The 27,663-nt window shown below is 41.7% G+C and overlaps 1 protein-coding gene across 2 annotated transcripts; it reads left to right on the plus strand.

Annotated features, from left to right (window-relative positions):
- The first annotated feature begins 76 nt into the window (after positions 1-76).
- slc6a5 (solute carrier family 6 member 5) lies at positions 77-27,663 on the plus strand. Of its 2 annotated transcripts, XM_061060974.1 has the most exons (16): positions 77-398; positions 1,346-1,819; positions 3,553-3,700; positions 4,206-4,337; positions 4,462-4,635; positions 6,274-6,424; positions 7,128-7,260; positions 8,866-9,000; positions 9,096-9,199; positions 9,978-10,102; positions 10,346-10,458; positions 15,731-15,862; positions 16,195-16,294; positions 18,299-18,399; positions 21,103-21,270; positions 23,160-27,663. In XM_061060974.1, the coding sequence occupies exons 1-16, from the start codon at positions 396-398 to the stop codon at positions 23,313-23,315; spliced, it is 2,349 nt and encodes a 782-aa protein (XP_060916957.1). In that variant the 5' UTR covers positions 77-395; the 3' UTR covers positions 23,316-27,663. The 2 variants fall into 2 exon arrangements, with proteins under 2 accessions (XP_060916957.1, XP_060916871.1); XM_061060888.1 differs by lacking the exon at positions 77-398 and having other exon boundaries at positions 1,337-1,819.

Below are 27,663 nucleotides of genomic sequence, written 5' to 3' on the forward strand. Positions count from 1 at the left end.
GGTGCATGTGTGTAAGCATCTAACACCTCCCCAGAGACAAGTGTATTAATCAGCTTTGAAAGAGTCCGTCCAGTTCTCACGCATGCACCGTGCGTAAACCCAGAACGCACACAATCCACGCACGCACACACGCGCCCCTGTCGTCTTGGCTCCTGTTGTCCCTTTAAAAATCCGAAACCAAGGCCAATGATTTATCAAACTCCTATTATCAAGAAAATGTCACGCGAAGGGCACCTTGCTCGGCACTGACGCAAACTCGACTCTTTCTCACGGAGCTATAGAAAAGCTTTGCACTTGGTGCTTTGCACGGATACAAGCAGTCCTCTCCCAGTCCTCTCCTCCTCTCTCTTTTTTTTTACAGCTGTTTCCAGCCTGCCAGCAGAGCTCTGCACAAAATGGTGAGTGTCCCAACACACTTTTTTCTTACTTTTCCAGCTGCAGTTTCATCTGTGTAATGAACTTATCCTGAGCTCTATTCTTGTTATTTTGACACTTTTTGAACAGCAGTTTGGCATGTTTAGGTACTTTCGCTGTCCGAGGTGCTGAAATGCATCCCTGTATTTAAAACTTTATTTTCTCCCTTTTCCAAACAGAAGCCGGTTGTCTTTCATAAAAGCATTTATTACGGGATATTACATTTTTGTCGTGGCAAATATTTCATATTTTAGTTGGATACAGCATACTTATTCCTACTATTTTACATCAATTTGTTCTCTGTTTAAGCAAAACTGATTACAACCAGGTGCAGTTCCCCGTCTAATTTACAACACTACTAAGTATCAATCAATTAACAGCTATTTTTGAAATACAGCTCATCCTATTTTTTCGAATCTGGATGCTCTTCGGTTTCTTTCCCCTCCCCCTAAAGGCTACATTTTAGGGAGTCATTTGTAATTCCCCCGCCCCGGGTCCGCTCACTGCTTTAACGCCGGCGATCTCGCATGCCTGCCGGGGAGAGCGGAGCTACACCGAGAGACCCGCAGCAGCTTGTCTATTGCCCATAAAAATCAGTGGATGTGTGTGGCTGAATGACATGAGGGGGAAATGGGCCGTAAAATTAAAGAATCTTGCAGAAAGCGAGAACCGGAGAAGCAAAGCAACCCCCTCCCCTCTAACACACACACACACACGCTTACACGCACACACACAGGAAAAAAAAAAACACTCTGTGGACTGTGAGCTGAAACTATAGAGCAGCCAGACCATGCTGCAGAAAAACGTTGCAGAAATAGAATTGAGATTTTTTTAGTCCCAGAGCAGAGATGTGTTGCTGCAGCTTCACAGCTTTTCGCTTTCTGCCGTCCTGCAGCTTTTTCTCTTGCTGATCTGTCCCTTCATGTTCCAGGATTTCTCTGACCAGAGCAACATGGCCAAACAGCCGCCCAGCCATCCCACCGGCTACATCCCGACGCAGCAGCCTGACGGAGCTGCGGGATTTACAGCAAACAAACCGGACAACAGTGCTGCGTGCGCCCAGCCCTCCCCTCACCATCACCCGGCGCCTCAGCCGCCTCCCCCCTGCAACGAGGGCAAAACTTTTTGTCCCACGGAAAATAAACAGGCAGAGCAGGACAGCAATAAAGCGTATGGGACGTTTAAAAATAACCCGCCACCCGTCCCTGGATCCATGGCTGCAAATTCGGCCTTTAGGAAGGATTCCGCCGGGTCTGCCCGCGGGGGGTCTGCCCCGTACATCGACCCGCTCCGGGCCACCACGGAGCAGAACAACACCGTGGGCAACTGGACGGCTATGAGCCAGACCACCATCATACTGGGAACAGATGGGAACACGTCTGTTCAGCCCGGCACCGTGACGGGGGTAAGTCAGCTAAATGAACCGTTTCCTTAACGGAGAGCGGAGCGGCTGGAGGCAGGTGCGGGGTGGATGTTGATGGGAAAAAAAAGAAAAGCTGACTGGATTAACCTGCTGCCTCCAAACAGGGAAGGTGCAAACCCTTTGGGAGCTGTAATCGTCATGCAGAGCTGTAGTAGATCTGTGCTGTTGATGCGTGGTGGAGTGAGAGAGGGAAATCGAGTTTTTATTTATTGATTTGTGTCTCCTTAAAATAGATTTAGAAGTCACTGGTTTGGTTGTTTTGTGCGTAAAAAAAAGTGTTTAATTTTAGCCGTATGACTTCCAAAATGAATCAGTGAAGGCTTCAGGCTTTACTGAGCATAGACTAAAAAAATAGGTGATCATTACAAGGCCATAACCGATCGCTCATTATAGGGATGTTAAAGACTTGTTAACTATTCGAATAGACAGTGGCTGAATTTGTTTGATTATTTGATTTCGTGTGAGTCAGGATTTTGGAAAATTAACCTTTCAGCAGTTTATTTAGCTTAAACATGATGAATGAATGGCTATAAAATGTGCACTAACATGTGTACAAGCTGAAGTGGCGTGATTGGGGAGCAGCCTATACTTTGGGTGGATCCTGAGCAATTTGGCGCCCCAGCTCTGCGCGGCATCCTGTCCTGATCCATCTGCACCAATCTGATGAGCCTACAAAACTTTCAAACCTGCTTATGTCAGCTAAATTTTCGGAATACAAAACGGAGGTGTTATTAAATAATGAGTGTGGTTAACATCTGCAGATATTCCAAGAGGGGATATTAACCCTGAACTAAACGAATTACATTAGAGGAAATCAACCGACTTCAGATTATTTGTTTGGTTGCTCTTTGCTCACAGATACAAAACGGGTGAAGAAAAAGGCAATCAAACTCTCGCGGTATTTTCGGTGTTCCCTGCTCGCTGCGCACGCACTTGGTATGGCCCAGAAGCCCAGGTGTTATCCGGCTGATAGGACAGCTCCGTATTACATGAGACTGCGGATTGTCTCCAATCCCCGCGAGGGAACTCCCCTCCTTTCTCACACATTTACACACACACACACACACACACACACACACACACACACACACACACACACACACACACACACACACACACACACACACACACACACATTCCCATGCATGATGCTTTTTGTGTCTGAATATTCATGCAGCATCGTTTATGAATTTGTTCAGATCCTGCGGTGCAGCTGTAATTACGCATCTTTGTAATTGCAGCCATGTTTATTATAGTGGCCAATCAGCAAAACATATTTTTTTACATGTTTGTATCTCTGACATTTTGGATTTTATTTGAAACGCATTTTCTTTGTGGCAATAATGGTCGGAATAGTTTTGGCCTACATAAAGACTTTGGTCATTGGACAGCTGGTGCTAGAGTCTGGTAGTCAAACGCAGCTGTACTGTGAAGAAAATTAACATGAAGGCAAATTCCCTTCATATTAAGGCCTAGTGACACTGCAGGAAAAATGTATTTAATTCCCTCACGCATATATTACGCAAATATTTCAAGGTTTCTTTTTGTCGTTAATTAATGTGTTTTCGGATTCTTAACGATTGTTGTTGAGGACTGAAGAGTCGTTGTTATCCTCAGTGAATGAGTGTTTTTTTTAATGATTATATTTCTAATGGTTTTAGGCTAAGAGTGTGGTGTTTTGGAGAATAAATACATGGAAGTGTTTCTCCTCTTAGGCTGAAGAAGAGGACGAGGGAGGAGATGAGAATAAGGCCAGAGGAAACTGGTCCAATAAACTGGATTTTATTCTGTCCATGGTTGGCTATGCGGTGGGACTGGGGAACGTGTGGAGGTTTCCTTACCTTGCCTTCCAAAATGGTGGAGGTAAGCGTTCGAGGCTATGACTCCAACCGTGACAGAAACAAACGAAAAAGCACTTCAGAAAAATCACAATTTGCCCCGTTTAGAGTGAAAGTTTCATAATGTTTCTCTCTGACTGTTATCCTTATAGGCCTTCAACCAGGTCACAAATAATCCACGAAATAATAAGAAAAGAAAAATCTTAGACTTTACAGGATTTTTATTATTTATTCTCATGAGGAAAAAAAAATAAAAATAATGCAGAGAAAGAAGAGAAAAAATCCCAGAATAAAATATACTTGTAATGCAATCATGTTGTAAATATAGCTATTAATATAATCATTATTATAACGTAATATAATGGCAGGAATTGTATGTATTTTGTCCTCTACTGTACGCTTTTTGTGCTTCTTTTTTTTATCAGCAGACATAGTCATAGTTATTTATCCAAATATTGCTGTTGGTTTGAAGCTTTTTTCCCGGCTCTTAAGCTTCCTTCTGTAGCCTCCTTTATTTGATTTCCCTGCAGGAGCTTTTTTGATCCCCTACCTGACTATGTTGGGCATTGCCGGGATCCCAATCTTTTTACTGGAGGTGTCTCTGGGCCAGTTTGCCAGCCAGGGGCCCGTGTCAGTGTGGAAATGCATCCCAGCTCTGCAAGGTAAACTGTCACCACTAAACAAGTAATGAATAATAATCAATAATAAAAACTCATTTGTAACATTACGAGTTCTCCACTTTTCTTAAGAGTAATTTATATATTTCGTCTCATTTATTTATTTTAGGTTGCGGGATTGCCATGTTGATAATATCTGTCTTGATAGCCATATACTATAATATTATTATGTGCTGGACACTGTACTACCTGTTCGCTTCGTTGAAGGGCTCACTGCCATGGGCTAACTGTAGGAATGAGTGGAACACGGTGGAATGTAAGGACAAAGACATGCTGCTGTTAGGTAAGACACACACACACACACACACACACCTTCACACACACTTTTACACGCACACACCAGAAGTACCCCTCTCTATCTCTCCACATTGCGCAATGCGTCATGACTCCCTCAGCTGAGGTGTCCTGCAGTATAATGAATCCTGACCTGTGATCTCTGCGGTGTTTTCACCCTCAAAAACACTTTAAATTTAGAGCCCTCCACTTTATCTATGTGATGGGATTTTTCTTTCCTATGATAATTCAAGCAAGGCCTCAGTGTGACAGATTAAAACAAATATCAGATATATTTTCGATTCTACTTTTGTTTGAGGGAGGCACATTATTGCGTTTTTATCCTGTGAATCTGTAATTTCCAGCTGCAGCACTCTGTCTTTCTCTGATTTTTTTTTTTTTTAATGAAAGTGCAGATACAAATCCTGTTTGGACTGTGAGAAAATGCGCGTGCGTGTGTTAGATGTCGATGTGCGTCGAATAAATATCGAAATTCCGCTCATTTTCGTGTAATATTTGCCTCTAGCGATTGTGTAAGTTCAGCACAAAAAAACTGCTTGCTTGACAAATTTACTGTACTGACTGAGCTGCTGCAGTGCTGCAGTGAGCGCGAGACTGACCCCTGCTGGCTGTTACACGATACTGCAGGCCATTCAGCACTTTCTCTCTCTGCCACTCTGAGCCTTACAGATGAAAGAATAGCCACAAAATATTCACACAGCTAAAAACAATAACATCACACAGCAATTTAAAGTTACAATAAAATGATTCATGAAGCGGTGAATTATGTAACATGCATTAACATCAACATATGTCTGCTTATATAAGGTGGGAAAATGTTACAAACGTGATGCTAAAGACATGCATACAAATAGAAAAACGAAGCAAATGTTCTAATTTTGTATAAAACAAACACATAACCTTCAATGTGTTTTATAATAGTTATGGCTTATAGTACATGGGCGTGTTTGCATTCACAGTGTCATCTAACATGTTTTTTTTTTACATATACAATTTGAGTGAAAACATTTTCACAGCTTCCTGTACATGACGCAAACAAGTGCTCTGATTGGTCAACATAATCACACAAGATTTAACATAAAGTATTGCAGGATTTAAGTACGCTGTGAAAGACATTTAATTCTCAGTGTCACAAATAATACATCATTTTAGATTCATAATTATTAGACGTATTTGTTGTATATATTGTGACCTGGGTTTCACACATATAGACCAGGGTGAATCTTACATTCAGTGAACCAGAATAAAACAATGTCCATCATGTTAAAGAAGTTTCTTTTTTCCCCGTGAACTGTCGTCTTGAAAAATTGTCAACAGAAAAACAGGTTTTCTTATCTTTCCCTTTCCAAGAATATGGAATAAACTACAGAGTAAAATCGCTCACATAGATTCATATCTGGCTGTTTATCTACAAGAGGGGGGAAGAAAAAAAATCTAACATGTTTCTCACTGAGGATCCTCACAAGCAGCCCTCCAATCAGCATCCTCTCCTCCACATCAGATCTGTGTGTTCACTCCTGCTTTAAGTTTAAATGTTCAAACCCTGAGCGGACAGTTAGCACTGCCCCACAGCAGCTCTCTGTCCGTCTCTCCCACCGTGACGTGTGTTGGTTTCTGATCGGAACAGACACGTGCATCCTGCGGGACAGAAACATCACCTCAGTGAAGAACTCCACTTTCTGTCTGTCCGCAAACGCTGTTGGAAACCTGAGCAAACTGCTCAACATGACTGTGGACGGAAACAAGACCTACGTCAGCCCCAGTGAGGAGTACTTCAAGTGAGTCACACTCCAGACTTTAGAAGAATTAAAGTTTTTTTTTTTTTTTGTACAACACTTTTTTTTATTGAGTTTTGAAACATACAGAGACAAGTTCGACGGGGTTCTTATGTAATATAAGAGTAGTTTTGAGTAAGAAAAACCACTACAACAAAAACTGAGAAAAACAAAGAAAAGGAGACAACTAGAACACAACCTAAGCCTGGTCGTTCAACCAGTTACAAAAGAAATAAAGAAGAATTCAAGTTTACTATGCTCATGGCATTCCATTGTATTTAATTGTCTACATATTTTGTCCAATAGAAAACCAAAAAACCTTTGAAATTCACACACACACACAAAGATCCACAAAACTTGTGGTGTTGACAGATATCTCTCTTATCATGAAACTCACTTAACAAGTTTAAAAATCTTCCAGTGTTACAAGTAATAGAATGTATTATTTTCTGTGCTTTTTAAGAAATTGATCCTGAAACAAGACGGAATAATTTGACTTGATTAAATATGAATTCTTGTATCATGTTCACTTGTGTCGGCGACAGCTTGAGATGATCTCATTGCCCTGACAGAAATTGTTAAATGGAGAAGAAAAGACTTCTACGACTTAATGATTAAAAGACTTTCATTGTACAAATTTAGCTTGGATCTTTTGCATGATGTATTATGTTAATTTTATTGAGCTTTTCTGTCTGAATCCTTGCAGGTATAACGTGTTGCACATCTCTAAAGGAATAGAGTATCCAGGAGACATCCGCTGGCCTCTAGCTGGCGCTCTGTGTCTGGCCTGGATCATCGTCTACCTCTCTTTAGCCAAAGGAATCAAGTCATCAGGAAAGGTAAGACAACACAAAGACCCTGTAAACCAATCATCTGGGGGGGGGGGGGGGGGGATGTTTGGAGAATCTTGATCTTTAAATCTCTGGTGGTGACCCAATTTTTTTTTAAACAAACTTTTTTTATGACTTTCTTTATTCAAAATTTTTAATAAAAAAACAAACTTCTCATACATGACAATGTAAGGCACATTCAGAAGATTCATTTTAGTTTCAGAATCTCTAAATCACCAATAAAACTCCTTCACCAGGGTTACTCAATGAGTCATACATTTAACAGTGCAAATGAACAAGTATTAAAGATCACATATTATGCAAAATGGTTTTCTAACAATATGAGTCCCTAGTCTGTCTACAAACCCCCCAATTATGAGAAAAGTCCATCCTCTCCACCTTCTGCCTGCTCCACTTTTCAGAAAATGTTTGCTCAAACAGGCCGTTTGGAGATTTTCCCTTCATGACATCACAAAGGGCAGTAACCCCTCCCCCAGGTGGGTGACACTCCCACAGCTAGGTGTGTGTTCTGCCCTCTGAGTCTGCCTTCTCACCGTAAACAATAGGACATGATGCAAGAAAGCCAGAGCTGTCCAAGTCCTTCCAGAGAGGGGGCGTGGTCAGACACAGTTCATTTACATTTAAAGCTACAGACACAGAAACAGCCTGTTCTGAGAAGGGCTGAAATAGAGGGATTTAGAACAAACCTCACATGTTTTGGGAAACTCTGAGTATGATTTAAACTTGTCGAACATGAAGATAATATGTGACCTTGAAACCAGACAAATGTTCAGACTTAAACCTGACATATGTCATCTGCTCACACACTTCTGTTCTCAGCACTTCCCTTCATTTATCAGTGAGGTTTTACATTTGACTGTTTACTTTGAACAACAAATTGGGATGCTTTCATATTTGCATAATTATTTTCCTACATTTAAAAATAGAATGTTTTTTGGGTGACATGTTTCATCTGCATATTTTGGTGAACTTATTTTCTCCTTTGCTTGAGGGGATGAATTAATGCTTTTGACCAAATGCATGAGGACACATTTTAATTCATTCAGGTTGAATTATTGTAATACGACGCCCTCTACTGGACATAGATGCAACATGCACAGTGGTCATATTTAGAGACCTACATTGGTAACAGTTTATATGTTGGCTGTTGCTGTCTGAGGTGTTTATCTATTTAGGAAATAGTCACTCAAAATGTACTCTTTAAGAAATATTATTTTACCAGGATGCATGCTGGTGCAGTGGTTAGCACTGTTGCCTCAAATCCAGGATGTTCCTGGTTAGGAGTACCCCACCTCTCGCCCAGTGACAGCTGGGATTGGCTCCGGCCCGCCACAACCCTGAACGGGAGAAGCGGTTCAGATGAAAGATGGATGGATGGAATTTTGTAACAGCTAGATAAAGTTTAGGACTATAGAGACAAAATATCTACAAAGTAAAAATGAATGATGCATATTGTTCAGAGAGTGAGTAATGTGTTAAAGAACAGGTGCTTCATTAAATAGTATTCTTTGTTAAGACCTCTGATATCCATGAATCCCCACTATTCTTGTGCCATCTCCTCATCTTTCCTCCTCTCGTCTCCTTTCTGCTCAGGTTGTCTATTTCACAGCCACATTTCCCTATGTGGTGCTGGTCATCCTGCTGATCAGAGGAGTGACCCTGCCTGGAGCCTTCGATGGCATCCTTTACTTTATCACACCAAAGTGGGAGAAACTGTGCGACGCAAAGGTACGTCACACCCTCCTGTTGAGCTAAGCCGGGCTGTACTGTATGTCACACCGGGTTTCCTTTTACCTGCAGCTCTGTCTCTTTCCCCTCGTCAGGTGTGGAAAGACGCAGCCACTCAGATCTTCTTCTCTCTGTCGGCTGCTTGGGGAGGCCTCATCACTCTGTCCTCCTACAATAAGTTTCACAATAACTGCTACAGGTAAACACACAAAAGGTAAACTACTCTCCTGGCAGAATTAACCCAACTGTCACCACAGATGTCTCTGTATGATAGAAAATGTCAGTAATAAAACGTCTCTCTTTGCAGCCTGCTGATCAGTTTTTCTTGTTGTCTCTCACCTCAAGTGTCTCCTTATCGATTGTGTTTAACATCAGAGATATATTTCATTGAACAAACTCTTGCTTAACTCAAACTATATGAAGGTACTTTCTCTAGAAACACTGAAATTCATACACTATAAAATACTGTGTGATGCGATTCATATATGTTTTTTGAGAAAAAGTGCTTTGACTACAATTACAGTCTTAAGAAGCCTTTTCTCATCAGTTACAGTGTAGATACACTCCTTTCTTTAAGTGCACATGAACATATTCTTAACACATGAAATACTCAACGGCCCTGCATTAATATAAAATAAAGCAAAGTCATTGCATCAACTTACGTTTCAAGCCAATGGCTGTTATCTTTATCTTATAAAATAGAAACATTACCCAATAGTTATAGCACTGCGCCCCCTTGTGTACAATTACTGCAAGTGCCAAATGCTTTATAGGACCTTTTATTTGCACAGTGTGTATTTCTGCCACCAGAGGGCGCCATTGCATCTTCTATTTTTTTTAGCACAAGCCAGTGATGACTGTGTCAAAACAAAGTGTGTTATCATATGTAAAAAATAAAGTCTTTTAGTTACTGAAGAATGTAAATGCGTAATCAGCCTCTGTGTTTTTTTTCTCTCTTTCCTCCTTTCCCTCTGCAGGGACACTATTATTGTGACATGTACAAACAGTGCCACCAGTATATTTGCTGGGTTTGTCATCTTCTCGGTCATTGGTTTCATGGCACATGAGCTCAAAGTGCCGATAGAGAAGGTGGCAGATGAAGGTAAGATACCAAAGCAGCAGCATGCAGCAGCAGTTTGACACTGCTCACTGAAAAACACACCTGGACATCTTTGTATCTGCTGTGGATACACAGTGTGTGTCTGTGTCTGTGTGTGTCTGTGTGTGTGTGTGTGTGTGTGTGTGTGTGTGTGTGTGTGTGTGTCTGTGTGTGTGTGTGTTTGCATGCGTGCATGCGTGTGTGTGCTTCCTCATTTATGTGTAATCGTTTGTGTGTGTGCTTCAGGTCCAGGCATTGCATTCGTGGTGTATCCAGAGGCTCTGACCAGACTCCCCCTCTCTCCTTTCTGGGCGATCATCTTCTTCCTCATGCTCCTGACTCTTGGCCTGGATACCATGGTAACCATTGCTCCTTCAATTTGTGTGTGTGTGTGTGTGTGTGTGTGTGTGTGTGTGTGTGTGTGTGTGTGTGTGTCTATGTGTGTGTGTGTCTTAAGTGCATAATATATCCTTATTATGAAGATGAAAAAGTAAAGGACATTTTATGGTTTAACATCTCTGTGTGCGCTAGTTTCAAAGACAATCCGACATTAAAGAACTCGGCTTGTACAGATAAACGTGACACAGTTATAAAAACACAAGTTTGTCTTCATGTGATAACTTAAGTCCAGAATATTAATGTGGCAAAAGAATGAAACGGAGGGTTAGAAAACTCCTTTCAGCTTATTTTGTTGTTAATAACATGGCTTGTGTCGTTAGGTGCAAAACCAGCCACAAACAAACTAAACTCAAATCAGCTGAGTTTCATCGTTCTAGTAAAGAGACACACTATGAACAGAGCTGATGCTGCAAGTAGTTAATGTGTCCAGTAATTAACAAGTAAGTGCTACTAACACTAAATATTCCTACATCAAAAAAAGCCTTCTGTCGACACTTGTTCAAATAAAGAAGCTAAGACAATAAGGAGGTGTTGGAGGGGGGAAACCAGACACTCTAACAGAAATCTAAAAATGAGGAAAGAAAATACTTAAAAGGCCTTTATTATAATGGAAAAATCATTTCACATCTCCCCATGTTTTCCAAGAGCATCATCTACTTTGACCACGCTGAGCAACCATCCTGAGGTATTTGAGTCATTGGAAGGTGAACTTTTTGTTCTCTGGATGAAGTTAGCTTAGCATGTAGCTGAGTCCTGCTTTCAGTCTTTTTTTTTAAGCTCAGCTGAACACATGAGCCTCCATTAACAGCTCTGTAATAGATGTAAAGGGTTCAGAGTTACACTCAACTGCTCATCTGAATCAATACAAGACAATTTTCTAAATTGTATTTTGGCCACCAGGGGGCAGAAGAACTCCACAATCACTTGTTTTCCCACCACCCCCAGTTACACATCCAGCAGACACATAGCAACGTTATAATCCTTATAGATTATAGATTTATTCTCACTTCAACTCTAGGTTGGTGTTCACAAAATCTTAATAGTAAATGTTTCTTTGTCTACTTTATGTTCCAGGTTCCTCACCAGCTAGTTGCTAAATTCTTCTGTTTAATGCTCAGCAGGTAGTGTGAAGTGTGTTTTTCTCAGCATTTGTCTCGTCACATCAGCCTGCTGCTGCAACAAGTGAGAGTGATTGGAGCATTGAGATTGAACTAAACTGTACATGTGAAACTTAAGACACCGTTTTCCACCAAGCGGTCAGGTTTGGTTCAGTCTGGTTTAGTACGGTTTGGTACTGTAAATCCTGATCTTGCTTGCGTTTCCCCAGCCAACCTTATCACTAAATCACAGCGACGCAAAAATAGTTTAAACGGCCAATAAATTCAACAAAGAAGAAGAATGTGACACAGTAAACAGCATCATCATCATCATCATCATCATCCAACAAGCTTCTCTTAAGCACATTGTCATTTAATTTAATGATAAAGTCAGGGGAAACAAAAGAGCTATAGGGATTGTGTTTTAGAAGCAACTGTCCGGTTTTGTCCCTCTAATAATGATAGTAAATTCTATTATCCTTTGTGTGTTTGTGTTGGAGAGAACATCTGTTTGCACACAGTGTGTTTCCATTTTTGAACTTTGAAGTTTCACAACATTCACGATCTTTATATAAGTAACAAGAGGCTCTTGACTTTGGTTTGCTGTGAAGTAGACACTTCACTTTGGTTCCACCATCCAGCTAAGTATAAACGCTGCATGCATTGACCCAATTAACATAATTACCCGTACACACCACCCACTGTGACTGATTTCAGCTGAAGCGCTCGAGCTCTCCGGGTACTCGAGCAGAGGGAGGGGGGCTCTGTGTGATTGGATTGAGTGAAATGAAGTTGACCTTAAAGTTTTCTCACAACAACGCTGATGTAACACAAAGTTTGAGTTCAGTTTAAGAGCATCACATTGAAGTGAGGAGGTTCCAGCTTTAAAGTTCCTAACTGTGTTTGCAGACATCACGGCGGATTTCAGCCTTTTTTCCCCCCAACTATGACTTTTTTTTCCCAAGTTATTTTTCTGGCTAGTTTTGCCTTCATTAGAGAGGACAGCTGGAGAGAGACAGGAAATGTTTGGAGCAGAGAGAGAGTGAGGGATGACACGCAGCGAAGGGCCTAGTCGGATTCAAACACACAGTCGCTGCAACGAGGACAACAACCTCTGTACATGCGGCATGAGACATAACCGCTAGGCCATCTGGCATTAAAGGCTTAGAGGGAGTATTATCTTCACATGTTCTCACCTGTTACATGTGATCTCTAACACTAAAAATCCAGCCACCAACTTCCATTGCTTGTAAAAAAAACCCTTCAATTTCAATCTAGATTATTTTCCTTCAGAAAAAGTAATATATGTAAAATCTGATTTAATGAACTTTTAAAGCTGCGATGATAAATATGAGTGCGTTAACAATGGATCAAAAAGGATGGTATAATCTGCGAGGTGTCGCTCAAAGTGACACAGCCACAGAGAAATGTCACACTCGATGTTGTCCCCTACCACTCTACGGTCCGTTCTATTTCATTCTTCCTCACCGCATAAATTTGCATAAATTTGGGTAACCTGAGTGTCTACCGACCCACAAAATGTGAAATAAACCCATCCAGTCCTTTGTTTGTGGTCTGCATAAGTCTTACAACACAGAGAAAAATGATCTCCTTGTGATGTCACAGTGGGATTCTGGTAAAAAAAAAAACCCTCACCTCCCCTGGTATCTCCACCCATGGACTCCACCTCCAGCCTTGAACAAAACTTTTGCGCAGGTTCATCATTATTATTCTTGCTTCAGAGGAGTGATGTCTACCGGGAAAACTCAGGGGTGGGGCTCATTGCATTTAAAGAGACACACACACCAAAACGGAGCGTTCTGAGATAGCTGGTTTATACAGGGTCACAAACCTCCTCTGGTGCTTGATTCATGTTATATTTTGACCAAAGCACAGCACAGATGTTTCATTTAGACCACAGGGGGACTGTTTGAGAAGGTGGAAAAGGGGGGATAATATGTTCTCTTTAATATCAACAAAGTCACATGTGACCTGGGATGACGCACGACGTCGCTTAAATATCCTGCGTCATCACGTGAGACGACCCTACAGAATCTTCTCGCCGAGATCCCGAGTGACAGAGAGCTCTTGGCGGTCATCCAGAATTCATAGAACCGTAGTTACAGACGTAACTCTCGTTTTAGCACCTTTAAGCTCGTTATATGGTTTTTCCTGTAAACTCTGATTACATCAGGCTTGTTTTTCAGCAGTATACATGATGTTTTATGCCAAAGATCTCTGATAACCCAACCAAACACCAACTTCCTGGAACAGACCACAGCTAGAGTTCAAAATGACCTAATAAATACCATGGAGATATGTCGCTATGGTGTTAGGGGAGCGAAAAAGAGACAAAAGGTTAATTCTTTAAGGCACAAAAAAGACTTTAAATTAGTGAAATCTAACCTTACTAACTCGCCCGGTGTCTGGTGAAGCTGGATATAAGGTCATTTTTTTCTAGTTTAATATCAGTTTGTTGTTGTTTTGAATCCCTCAAGTCGCCTATGTTTGGCTAACGCAGCTTTTTAAGTGCAGAACTTGTTCTCAAACTCTAATTGTGTGTGAGGTACCGCACTCATTCATCCCCTTCTGTTACTTCGGCGAACAAACACTTTCCGAGTCCAGAGCACCTTCAGGTACAATCCTGGGCAAACAAACGCAGATGAAAACACTCACTCCTCGCCGCGCTCCGTGATGCTCCTGAGGCGAGCGGGAGGAGCAGAGGGCACAGTGGCACATTAAGACACGAGTCAACAGCAACAGTAAATGATGATGTTACTTTGCTTTGGCAGCGGCGGCTCCGAGGAGTGGGCTGATGGTGGCTTTGTTGTAGAAAGCAGCTCGGGCGATAATAGGCTTGGGATGTTGACGGGAAATTAGTTTTGGGAGCTCAGGAGGAAGGCGAGGAGAGGAGAGGAGCGGCGGCAGATAGCTCGCTGCTAACGAGTTTCTACAGCAAACACGTTAACACAGCACACAAACTTCCTTACTTGTTTATATATTCATCTACTGCTCTCCTCCTGGGTTATGAGGCCTTTTTACCTTCTTGTTGCTTTCGCTAATCTCCACACAGACTCCACCTGTCAGCTCTCCTGATTGTAATCTAAAATGTATAATAATGTGTTTCCTGCTCAGGAAGCAACACTGAAAGCAAATGCCTCACAACACCGGAGCAGCTGCTCCTCTATTTCGTCTTCTTTTTTGAGAGAGAGAATAATGTAAGATTATTTGTAGGCCTTTCTAATTTTTTTTTTTGCCGGGCTGCAGCGAGAGGAAATGTGAGGTAGTCATGCATCAAAGGGCTGAGGCCAGTGTGTCGAGGACTGTGGCCTCTGCATATGGGTCACTTGCAACTACCTGAGTTAAACTGGAACTCTTGCTGCTTGTTCTTTTCTACCATCGTAAACCTTTTTCAGTTAGAAGTTAAGTGCTGCTGCAAACTGGCCTGATTGGAAACTTTTCAGTGTGTCTGTAGAGGAGACCTCCAATCAGTATCGGCTGCAGAACCTGACTTCTACATATCAGCAGATATTAGTATATCAAAGACATATCAGCATCTGTGTTTTTGTTTTCCTGTAACTGCTGACATGACTTTTGTTGTACAGATCATGTAATGCAGAAAACAACAATTTGGATGATTCAGTGCTGTCATTATACAATTTGTCCAACAGAGTGCGCTCTGTCTCCGTTGTCTACGATACTCACAGTGCTGTCTGCAGCACATGTATATATGCATCATTATATTGGTGAAAAATGAACATATAACCCACTAAGAAAAAGGATATTTTCATTGCAGCTAAGAATGAATATAAGAGCTGTACTATTGTAAAATACCTGTTTTAATTGTTGTGTAAAATCACACATCTGTTGGTTTGATCCTTGAGTTTACCTGCAGCATTTAATGTGATGATCTGTTACTTTAAAGAATTTAATTCAATATATTTTTAGGAAAAAATTGCAATCGTAGTTAAACATCTTATATTAAATGTGATCAAACTAAAAATTCTGACTTTTCTCTCCTTCATCCCTTCTTGTCCTCTCTCCCCCTTTTTTTTTTTTTTTTTATATTTTCCCACTCCTCTCCTGGCTTATTTGTCTTCCTGCTTTTTTTTCCTCTCACTCATTCGTGTCCCAGTTTGCCACCATTGAAACCATCGTAACCTCCGTGTCCGACGAGTTCCCCAAATACTTGAGGAAACACAAACCTGTGTTCACCCTGTGCTGCTGCGCCTGCTTCTTCGTCCTGGGATTTCCCATGATCACAGAGGTACGACACTGACCCAAAAACACACATCTATCCTCACTGACACCACATCAAAGGGACGCTTTTAGCATTCTGCTCGCCTTGGACTTTTTCTTGGAAATAAGCCGACAGATTTCTGCATTTTAAAGCGAGTCGTGGCCTTCAGAGGACAGGCTCAGCGAGTGGAACTACAGAGTCTTATTAAAATCCTGCAAAAAAACTTCAGAGGGGAAAAAAAACTGCTCCAAAAATAGGATTCATACATGTCAGTTCTTATGATCCGGACAGTGAGAAAGTTGATGGGTATCATTGTAAGATAAAGCCTTGAATTGTTTTTGTATGTTTATGTTCGACAGAGCGGGATGTACATGCTGCAGCTGGTCGACACATTCGCAGCTTCCTACTCTCTGGTCATCATTGCTATCTTCGAGCTGGTCGGGATTTCCTACCTCTATGGTAAGTAAAGATGAAACTGGGCCTTTTTTTTCAAATTAGAACTATCCCACTTCGTCTATGTAATGTCATTAACTCAGTTTGAAATCACACTGACAGCTGAATGAAGCATCCTTCTTACAAGGTGTTGGGATCGGGTACAGCGACGAGCTTTACGAACACCCTGCTCTCAGGAGGAAACAATAACACTTCATCATTAACAGTCAGACTTATTATTCCCGTCCTCATTAAGAAAAGAATCACTCCCAAGATTCCTTGGTGTCATTCAGTTTTCTAACACATTACTGTTGTCTACACATAACCAAGCTGCTCAGTTTTAACAAACCGTCCCTGCAAATATGAATACTTCAGAATGCCATGAACACAAACGTTACAAAAATAAAATGTATTTAAAGTAGTTATTGGTAGTTTTAATATTATGGAGTGTCTTCCATAACAACAAACGGTGTGTAACAAATTGCCATGAAGCCTTCATCGGTGCAGAGTCACAGTTTTTGACAACTCACTCCTAGCTGACACTCAGAGGTTTGAGATGACACTCGATGTTGAAGACCCTCAACTGCATGTAAAAAAAGAGGTTGTAAGGGTGATTTGAAAAAGACTGAACGCGCCTTCACACTTGCACAAAACCCCTGAAAAACTCCTAAAGTGCCCAGGGTGAGCTGCATGTGTGAACGCAAACAGCCACATTTTTCACTCTAACTTTATGCAGAGTGTCTCCTGCCAGCCCCTTCATATTTTTTTCACATGACGTCTGAGTGAGCTGATGTGAGAATGCAGCAGGATATAATCAGGAGAATTCACCTCAAGCGAGGTTATTCCCTGCGATCGTTGCACGACCATAGACTGTATGCACGCAAATCTCTGTGCACACAATTAAACTTCTGCATTATGTTTTCTGTTTGTCAGTATGCTGTTCGTCACTGCTTTGTTGCTATAGGCCTATTCTGTCAAACTACACATAGCAATGATACAAAGGCAAATATTCAAATTAATGCGTCTTATAGCGGACTCTGTTGCTTTGACCGCCACTTCATCTCATTGCTTGATGCCTCAGTAGATCCCCCTGCTCCCTTCATGTCAGACTGCAGTGGTCTCGTGCTGTGAGGTGCATGTGTAAACGACCTCGTCAGGGAGATTTCAGGGGCTGTCCTCCTGAAGTTCTCTAGAAATTTTAAGGAGTGCATTTGTGAAGACGGCTTGAGAGTCCTGTGATGGCCACCAGAGGCTTTAATGTTTGTTACATCCCACAACATACCGACAGTCTAGTTCTTTTCAGGATCTAGTCACATTTAGTGCTGCTTAAAAGTGGAGCTCTTATGATCATTTATTTACATTTCAGCTTTTTAGGCCAGCAGCATTTATAGAAAAAAAACATCTGACAGAATAAAATTGTTTCCACCAAAAGGGTAAAAAAAAAAAACAGTTTTTTACTTGATCTTTACTTGATCAATTTGAAGTTGGTCATGTTGGAAAATTATTCCCCCCCCTGTTGTTTTCTGAATGGTGTTCCATCAGTGCCCACTAGGTGTCTCTGTTGTGACGTATAGGTCACAGATGCAGGCGGCGGGCTCAGGTGTGTGTCAGAAGGCTGTTAGGAGCAGAGCAAGCAGCTCTCCTCCAGTTTGTCAGAGCATCAGTACAGGTGACATATTGAAATGATTGTGCAACTCTGCCTCTTCATGTCACTCACTGTTATCCGTCAATAAAAGCTGAGGAATGAAGCCATCTGCTCCCTCTTTTGCTTTTTCTCAGGGACGACAGAAACTGATATTCTCTCCCTGGCTCTCTCTCTAATGCACACACACACACACACACACACACACACACACACACACACACACACACACACACACACTCTCTCTCTCACTCAAGAGGATGGCTTTAAAGTCCCTGTCCTTTTTTTTTTTAAGGCACCTTATTAAACCCAGGTCACTCTCTGCGTCCCATCCGTCTGACTTTCTATTTCTCTTCTCTTATTTTTATTTCCTCTCTTTCTCTCGGCAGGTCTGCAGAGATTTTGCGAGGACATTGAAATGATGATTGGTTTCCAGCCAAACCGATTCTGGAGGATCTGCTGGGCCTTTGTGACTCCAACCATTCTGACGGTATGTTTGTTTACTTTCTCTGCTCTGCTCATCCTCTCTCTCTCTCTCTCTCTCTCTCTCTCTCTCTCTCTCTCTCTCTCACACACACACAGACACACACTCTTCTCCAGACACACATTGACATGCGTCGCTTATAATGTTTCCATTTCCGCTCCTGTCTTCCAAGTTCATTGATTTGCAGTTGGAAAGGAACCAGAAAGAAATTGCTCTTGTTACACTAAAACTGAAAAAAGTATTTCTTCCTGCCATTTCCAGTTGTTTGTGTTCTTCATAATAGTCGCTGCCAAATAGTCGGTGTGACGTAAGTACTGCTGCTGCAAATACACAAATACATTTACATCCACAACACTCATTTCTGTTAAATCGGTGTATGCTTAATTGCCGCATGCTGTGCACCCGAAGCTGTAAATTAGAGCACACAGTATTGAAAACTGGCCAGCATTAACGTTAGTGATGGTAATGGAAGCTCCAGAAACAGAGGTGACGATGACAAATGGAGCAGCATCGGGCCGGCTGGTCATCCTGCTGCTCTCGAGGGACTGCAGCTCTCCTCTGGGAGCTCATTGAAGCACAACCTCCGGCTAATACATTTCTGTTGGCCTGTTTTTCTCTGTTTGTTTGCCTTTTTCCCCACTTTTTGTAATCTTTCTCAGCCAAATGTACTGTAGAGATAAGGTGGGCTCCTTCTCAGGTCCCTTTTTTTTGTATTCAGCGAACTGAAAGTAAAAATGAAGGTCTCTGTTAGCCATCTTCGTCTTTATATGGAACAGTGGACTCGGCTTTCTCCTCGTATTAACAGTTCAATATAGGTAATTGGAAAGACATTTGTTGTACAGTCTGTGGGAAAAAAAGACATAGTGAAGCAACATCAGGCCGCAGCAGAAGGAAAACAACCATTTAAGCTGTTTTTTTTACAAAATTTACAAGTAAGACAAGGACAGTTTCTTACTGTAGCACATGTCAGCAAAGTGCTTCATACAAGACATCAAAAGCATCACAACAAATGGAAAAAGAAACACTAAAATAAAAATAAAAATATTTAAAAAAAATCACATTAAAGGATCAGTATGTAACTCTGACACCTAGCGTTTAAAATGGGTACTGCAGTCCAAATAATTCAAAACATTGGAGAGAGCTCTCGCCCCTTCCTCTAGAGTCGATGCTTGTTGTGGACACTGAAGCTTCAGTGTTTATCCAGCTCTGCATTGGTCTGTAAACCTTTCTGTGTTCTAACCTCTCCATTTTTTAAAAGCATCTCCAATATTGATCCTAGTTTTGAGCTCGTTTTTGCTCGTGGAGCTTATTAGAAACATGCAGACGATTTTTAGGTCGGGTATAATGAGTAATGCCTGAACCAGTTTGCTTGCCCGCTTCCTTCGCTGCAACACCTGTTGGTTTGGTGTTTGCCTGGCAAACCGAGGGGTGTCCAAAACAGCCTTTTGGGGGTGCCTTAAAACCGCCTACCTTCTCTGATCAGAACAAATCCAGAGCATTCACGACCAGTATCTAAACTTAGAAGGTGGACATACTGGCTGCTGCATTGTTGTCAGAGAAGCAGCACTTCAACATAGCTCTGGCAAACTGAAGGGCCAGGGGCAAATCAGCCATGTGGGGGAGCCTTAAAGAGCCCATATTATGCCCTTTTTGGGGTTCGTATATTTAATCTATGTAACTACTTTTGTACGTTCACAATAGCTAAAGTCCGAAAAAAGTGTCTGTTTTCACGTACTGCTCCTCCTTGCTCCCTCTACGCTCTGAGTCCGTCAGCTGCACTCTGCTGAGCCCCCACTGTTAGACCCCACGTGGGCCAAGTCTGCTCTGATTGGTCTGCCGATCCGCTCTGTCGTTATTGGTCAGTTGCTCAGCACACGTCTCGGAAATTTCAACATGAGCTGCTGGGCCACAACGAGCCAATGGACTTAGATCAGTGATCTCACACTGACAATGACGCCGCACTGACAAGTTTTTATCGAGGGGGGCTAGAACCGAGCGTTGTATGCAGCTAATGCTACAGCTAACAGGAGGACGTAGGAGAAGCTTCCGCGGACTATGAATTTTTGCACATAGATGTGCCTAAACATGCACAGGACACTTGGAAAACACACTAAAGAGCATATAAAACCATAAAAAGCATAATATGGGACCTTTAAAACCGCCTCTATTTTCTGGTCCAAACAAATAGTGCTACGAATCCGCTTATGAAAAAAAAAAAAAAAAAAGACTCCAGAAGTAGATTTTCTTTTCTCTCTTTTTTTCCCACTGCAACTAGAGCCTCGGAGACAGGACTTCTAAGATGTTTCTTTAGAATAGAAACAATGGATTTAGCCGGTTTTTTTTGTGTTTCTTAAAAAGTGATTTTATGTCATTTTAAAAATAACTTTTCTACAAAAATATTTGTGCACCTCTTTCCAAAACATGACAAATTACAGCGTGCACAGATTTAGCTCTACAACAGAAATTTGAGTTCCCGCCTCGCACAGCTCATCATTAAACATTGTTGACTTATGACTGCAGTTTTCTTCTATAGAAGGAAACACATTTGAAAGTGATGAATGATGCAAGTCTGAAAACTTCATATTGAGTTTCTGAGTCCTGTGGATATGGACGGGACTTTGTCAAGGACACTGCAGAAGAAGACCCTGATGGTATAAGAGAAAGCCCCTTATATGACGTACATTTCCCTTGTTTCCCCTGTCCGTGCAGGGCATCCTAGGGCTGAGTCTGTACCAGTGGAAGGTGATGACGTACGAGGACTACACCTACCCCAACTGGTCCATGGTTATGGGCTGGCTCATGGTCACCTGCTCCGTCATCTGGATCCCCATCATGTTCTTAATTAAGATGTACCTCGCACCAGGCACCCTCTCTGAGGTAATAATAGAGACAAAGTTGCGAGGAGACAGTGTCACGTATGTTTTGTTTTTGTCTGCTTTGCCCACACACACAGACACACAGACACACACACACACACACACACACAGACACACACACACACACACACACACACACACACACACACACAGCTCCACACACTCACACACGCTGTCGGGGAAATCAATAGTCTCATCCTTCGTTCATTAGCAGGGGAGGCAGGCTGCTGGCTGCTGCCGGAGTATTAATTTGGACATTTTTCTGGGAGTCCGGCGGGTCTCTTTTAAATACTCTGATTAATGGATGATGATGATCGTGGCTTCCTCTCCTTACGTCTCCGCTCCCTCAGCAGCTCTGACAGCCGCCTCAATCACAAACCTTCCTCCCAATTTTCTCTTTCACTTCAGATCTTTGCCCGACTGTAACGAATGTAGCATCTTTATAGTTTTGACTCATCGTGGATGCTGCAAAACATCTTCAAACATCCCATATGTTTGGATGACGTTTCACATGCAAAAAGACTCAACACTGTTCTTTCTTTTGATATGATCACAAAGTGTAAAGTACTGAAATCAGTTTTTACATCAAGACAGTGTCACACATGTGACAAAAATATGACAAAGAAATCTATCAAAATGGACGACCTAGTTAACAATAAAACATGAATAAAAGAACCAGAAACACTTGAACTGTGAGACACTCTCGGCAATAGAATAAAAAGCTAGCAAGATCAGCCGGCCATGCACATAATTGTACCCTTGTGGAAATTGCGGAAAAGTTTTACACAAGGCATAAGTGAAGTGCATTTATAGAATAAAGTGTAGCACTTAAATCCCAAAGAAACTTCACAGTGTGCGTCTCATTCCCCCACACATTCTCCAGCAGGGGCCTTGATAACTGGAGAATCGAGATTTGTCAGTATGGGGTCAGCGTTTTGCTCAAGTGAGGATGTCAGGAATGAATCCCTTAGATATATACATTAAAGCCACACATTGGTTTGATTGGTTTTCTTGGCCGCGCGATTGAATATAACGTTTATTTATAAAGCACATTTCATTACAGGTAAGCTCAATGTGCTTTACATTGAAATACAAGAGACAGAATAACTGTCTCAACAATCATGAATATGATACAGAAATCAAATTAGGAACAAAACAGAACAAAACCAAAGAGTACAAATTGTAATCTGACAGCACTCCCTCTCGTTGCCCTGCTAAGCGTGGCATGCATTATTATCATAGTGATAATAGTCACCGAAGGAGACTAGAAAGTAAAAAAGGAAAGAGGAAGACGAGTAATCGTCAGGAAACTGGGAGATATACTGGTAATGAACTCTGGTTGGAGGGGCCCCCCCAATTAATTTTTGCCTTGGGCCCCAACAGACTCTGGAATCACCACTGGTTACCACTACAGAATATGATTAGTGACAGTGAGCAGTATTGCACATCTTGGCTGAAAAGTTCAATCTACTGACTTTGTTCTTGTAATGATACTGATGTTTTACAAAACTTAAAATAATCAGTAAAGTTTGCTCAAAAGTTTAATTAAAGTCAAAACTGGGTTTAGAGTTAGTTTAGTTTAGAGTGAGGAGCCCTGCAAGAGCCAAAGTCACACTAGAGTGTTATCTACACTTTACGACTTTATCTCTGGGCCATCGAGCAAGTGGCCATGTTTGGTGTGTGAAAATGTGTTGAGCCTTGCGTATAATCAGATTTCTTTGGTAACCAGAACAGCCACCGCCTCCATTAAAAGAATGCAGTTGTTAGGGTATCTATTATTGATTTCACTTTTGACCTTTAAGGCTGCATCCACGAGGCTCCCACAGATACGACATGATGTATCCTGACTGGCCGTGTTTAACCCCCTTTATGTTGCCTCTCCTCCTGCAGCGCCTGAAACTGGTCTGCTCTCCGCAGCCCGACTGGGGTCCCTTCTTGATGAAGCATCGTGGAGAACGCTACAAGAACATGATGGACCCTCTGGGAACCAACTCGCTGGGCCTCAAACTGCCCCCCAAGGACTTCCAGCTCGGCTCCTACCAGTAGCAGCTGCCTCTGCAGCACCAGATCCAACAAACCCGACCCCTGCAGGGGGGGTGGGGGTGGGGGCACAACGAGGAAGGAGACCTTCACCTCTTTTTCTCCTTCCTACCATCCCATTTTCTCCTTCCCGTTCCTTACCCTCTTTGCTTCCTGTCTTCCTCCCTGTAATGTGGATATGGAAACAGGCTCCCTTTCTTTACCACTTCCTCTCCTCTCGTATGAAGGAGTGGGTTTTCACAGGTGGAGGTCTACTCCTCCACTGCTGCTTTGTACTCGGTTAATGGGCTATCATCGCCTTCCACACATGACCACTGATTACTCCAGAACCCTTCCCAGGGATCTTTATTCCAAGAGAAAAATTGTGTCATAAAATGACACAGCTCAGACTGCACTTGCAATATTAGACTCACCGTAGCTGCTCCCTATGGAGTCCTGTGTGTGTGTGTGTGTGTGTGTGTGTGTGTGTGTGTGTGTGTGTGTGTGTGTGTGTGTGTGTGTGAGTGACTGTGTGCGTGGTTTTGTGAGCGTGTGTGCTGTCATCTTGGTGTGTAGAGGTAATGAATCATTACGGTGGAAGCAGACACAGGAAAACAAAAAGAAAATTGAGCGACAGAGAAACAGCGCTTCAACGAGCTCGGCGGGGATCTGTGTTTTGTTCCATCTCTGTACAAATTTCCATCTGCAATACAAATAATATCAACTGCCTCGGGAAAAAAAAAAAAAATCAACACAGTATGCATTGGCATCACATTTTGTTCCTATCCAGGAGTATGTATATATATATATATATATACATATATGTATTATTCACACTAGCTGTTGCTCAGTCGCACTTGCTTTGTCAAAAATAGATTACAAAATCAGCAATTGCCTCCTACATCCCAGTAGAGTAGCGAATGCATCCTGATTACCACTTTGAATAGATACACTCTGGTCAGGATGGATCTGCAGTAGGATAGAAGCTCAACCTTATTTTTCCCTCTCTGAATCCGAGGGACCATTTGTGATACCCTCTCTCTCTCTCTTTGTCTATTTATCAAGTCGTATACCTGTCCTCCCTGTATTGTGTTAGCCTAGAATGTAAAGTAGCTATATTTCCAAATGTAGGAAACACACTAGAGTAGATTAGCCTTCCTTCAGTCGGGGAATAACACGGCCATTTAACCTCAACAAATCTCCAAAACCAGACCTGATAGTCGCCCTGTGCATATATATTTTAGACGGTGCATTTATCACTGTATGTGTTGTGAACTTGTCAAGCCTTTGTGAAAACCATCTTTACAACGTGCATCACATCGGTAAAGTTACTGTATAGAATATATAAATATATACAGATATACATCTATTTGTAGCTTCCAGCTGAGGAGAGCTATCTAGGCAGAGATTGGGAGTGTGTATGTGTGTTTTTATGTCTCTCTGAATCACATGTTTGCTAGCTGTGTATTATATTGTACAAAGTGTACACTTCTTCAAAAAAACAAACAAATCTTCAACTTGTAGGCGTGTGTGTGTTGTCGCGTCCTCACAATGTTAGGAGCAGCTGCTACGTGTGAGATTAGATAACGATTAGACTAGAAGAAAAAAAATGGCCTCCTCCTTTTCCAGGAAGTGTACTTTGTCTCTTGTTGTTTGTGGTAGAGCTCCGGAGACCTCTTTGCCATTTTCAGACTTTTGCCTCTCGCTTCTCTGTGTGTGTCCTCATGAAAAACAGGGTCTCAGGTATACTCGATTCCATCACACTACTCCGGTAGTTGTAGGAATAATCGCATTCAGTGCATAGGAAACAAGAGAATAGAGCCATTCTGAAGCTTAAAAAAAAAAAAAAAACTATAACCGGGAGCAGTCTGCAAGTGTGATGCAAGAGGATAAGAAACAACTTCCTGATGATTTCGACGCTGCAGCTCTTTGCTTTTTACATGCTGCTGCTGCTGCTTAGATGCTCCCTTCATGACAATAAAACAGGATGCAAGAGCGATGAGAGTAGTGTGTTTGACCATGCAGCGGTGAGTAGCGCTAAATCAAGAATCATTTTATAAAAAGAGTTACAAGAAAAACCACGGTCAGTTAAGATTAATTTAAAAAAGGATGATCTAAATTTGCCTTTTATAATGAACTTGAACTGCCTTTCCAAGCCAGTCTGTTCACTGTCAATACACTGATGCGGAAAATGAAAGTCTCTCTGGTCAGCTTGCCTACACTGTTCAGTCCATCAGAAGCCGAAAAAACGTACTGTAATTAAGATTGTATTTACATTTTGTGCTCCTGTAGAGTGAGTCAGAGGGGCGTCAAAGTCCTGTCCACGTGTAACACCACGGCAGCTTGCAGGAGAGTCTGGTGCAGCTCAGCGGGAGTCCAACTGACTTTACAGCCTCTGTAAATGTGACATGACAGGCAGCCAACCTTTACTCTCACAGACTGCCAACTAATTACCTACGAAGTAACACCATGTATCCACTCAGAAGCAATTAGTCTGCTCCACGGTTCCACCAGTTGGATAAGCATTTTCATGTTGATACAAAGTCCTGATTGGCTTTTAACACCGCGGGCATTTACTCATTGAGCGGCTCAAGTGTTTTTAAAAGGACGCTGCAGGTGTGGATGCAATAACCGTCGCTCAGACGTTCTCCCTGAATATTTCTCTAAGCCATGTCTTTCATAATCTTGACACAAAAGCGTTGCACAGATCTGATTTAAGAGGTTGTGCAGTTTGAATAATAACGTAATCAATCAATGAGCACAAAAAAAGCCCCTGCTGTTAAATAGCTAGCTTGCTCTGTGTTGCTTTTGTTAAGTCTGAAGCTCTATTTGTTCAAACGTGATTACAATGTGTGTCTGTGTATGCTTGTGTGTGTGTGTGTGTGTTTGTCTCTATTAGTTTACTGAACTCTTCTTAACTATGGATCAGATGTTTGCATGGTCAGTCTCAGAGTCGATCTCGAGGGAGGTCTATAGGACTGTTTTTTGTTTTAATGTAGGACGCCTTCAGCCGGTGTGTGGTTGCTTTTTTCTCGTTTCCAGATCTTAGACCACCTAGTGTGAACTTGAGCTGGGTGAAACAAATTTCCCCCAAAAAGTCAATCCTGGGGTAACCACTCACTTTAGAGCAGGGCTGGCTGAATTAGCAGGATGGGATTTGAAATCATGTGTTGGATATCGTGGACAGTATGTAGTAATATACTTGAATGATAATAGCCTTTTATGCCCTGAGATTGATTTTAATAACTTTCTGCAGGGCCACAGATGAATAGCTATAACTTTGGTGTGTTGTGTCCTCATGTTTCCGTTTCCTACTGGGCTTCTCTGCTTTGGTTTTGAGGAAAAGAAAAAAGGCTTCGGGTTCGGTTAAAAAACCACATAGTTTCATCAAATATGACACTGAAGAGCTTGCATGTGCAGTTTGTGTTGCTGTAACTCAATGTCCATCTATAGTAATCCTTGTCCTTTCTGTCTCCCTCTCTCCAGTAAGAGTCCGTGCATGTTTACTTTAGGGAGCTTTAAGTTGGACATGATGTTAAGAAACAAGAGGGGTTTGCTGTCGTCCTTCTTACAGACGAAGGAGAGAAAAAAAACAAAAAAAAAGCAGAAGAAGAAGAAGAAGTGTCTGTCAATTCGCTTTGCCTGCAAGTGAACTTTGGGCAGTGAAGGTAACCAAAGAACGAGAACTTTAAGTAGGGTTGTAGTGAAAACAGAAAAACTCACTTTAGGAGAATAAAGGAATGTGTCATCTGCGTAAAAGGAGGTTGTGATACTGCCATTCATATCCCATGTAGTGTTCCTTGATGTTCGCCAATACGTTACACAACATCTTCAGGTAACCATTGGCCTTATAGATGTCCTCTAATGGTAGAATATTGTATGTATCTCCAAAATAACACCACAGAATAGCTTATCGTCTGTCTCATATGGTACCAGTATTCCTATTGTTATGTCTGTCGTGTCTTTTTTGGCACTTTATCGTCCTGACCTATGGGTGCATAGGTTAAATTTCTAATTACTTGAGTAATGTCATATATTTCTGTGTTCAATATGAGGTACTGCTGCCTATGGATATAGATATGTGCCTCCAACAGCTCATGACATCCATTGCTTTCGAAGTAGAGACTAGATATATATACAAAAAAATATCTTTTAAATTTCGGTGTGAGATATAAAAAAAGAAGATATATATCAAATATGTGAAATGCATTTATTTATTTATTTTCACCATCGTCAATCTTTGAGGCCCTACCTCAGATTTTGTATTTATGTATAGAAATGCAATTGGATTATAGTATATTTGCCAATAACAATATATCGCTATTATATCATGAAATGTATACCCTATGAATCAATAAATAAATGTTATTGTTTT

The sequence above is a fragment of the Labrus mixtus genome, chromosome 1, assembly GCF_963584025.1.
Source record: "Labrus mixtus chromosome 1, fLabMix1.1, whole genome shotgun sequence".
Classification (NCBI taxonomy): Eukaryota; Metazoa; Chordata; class Actinopteri; order Labriformes; family Labridae; genus Labrus; species Labrus mixtus.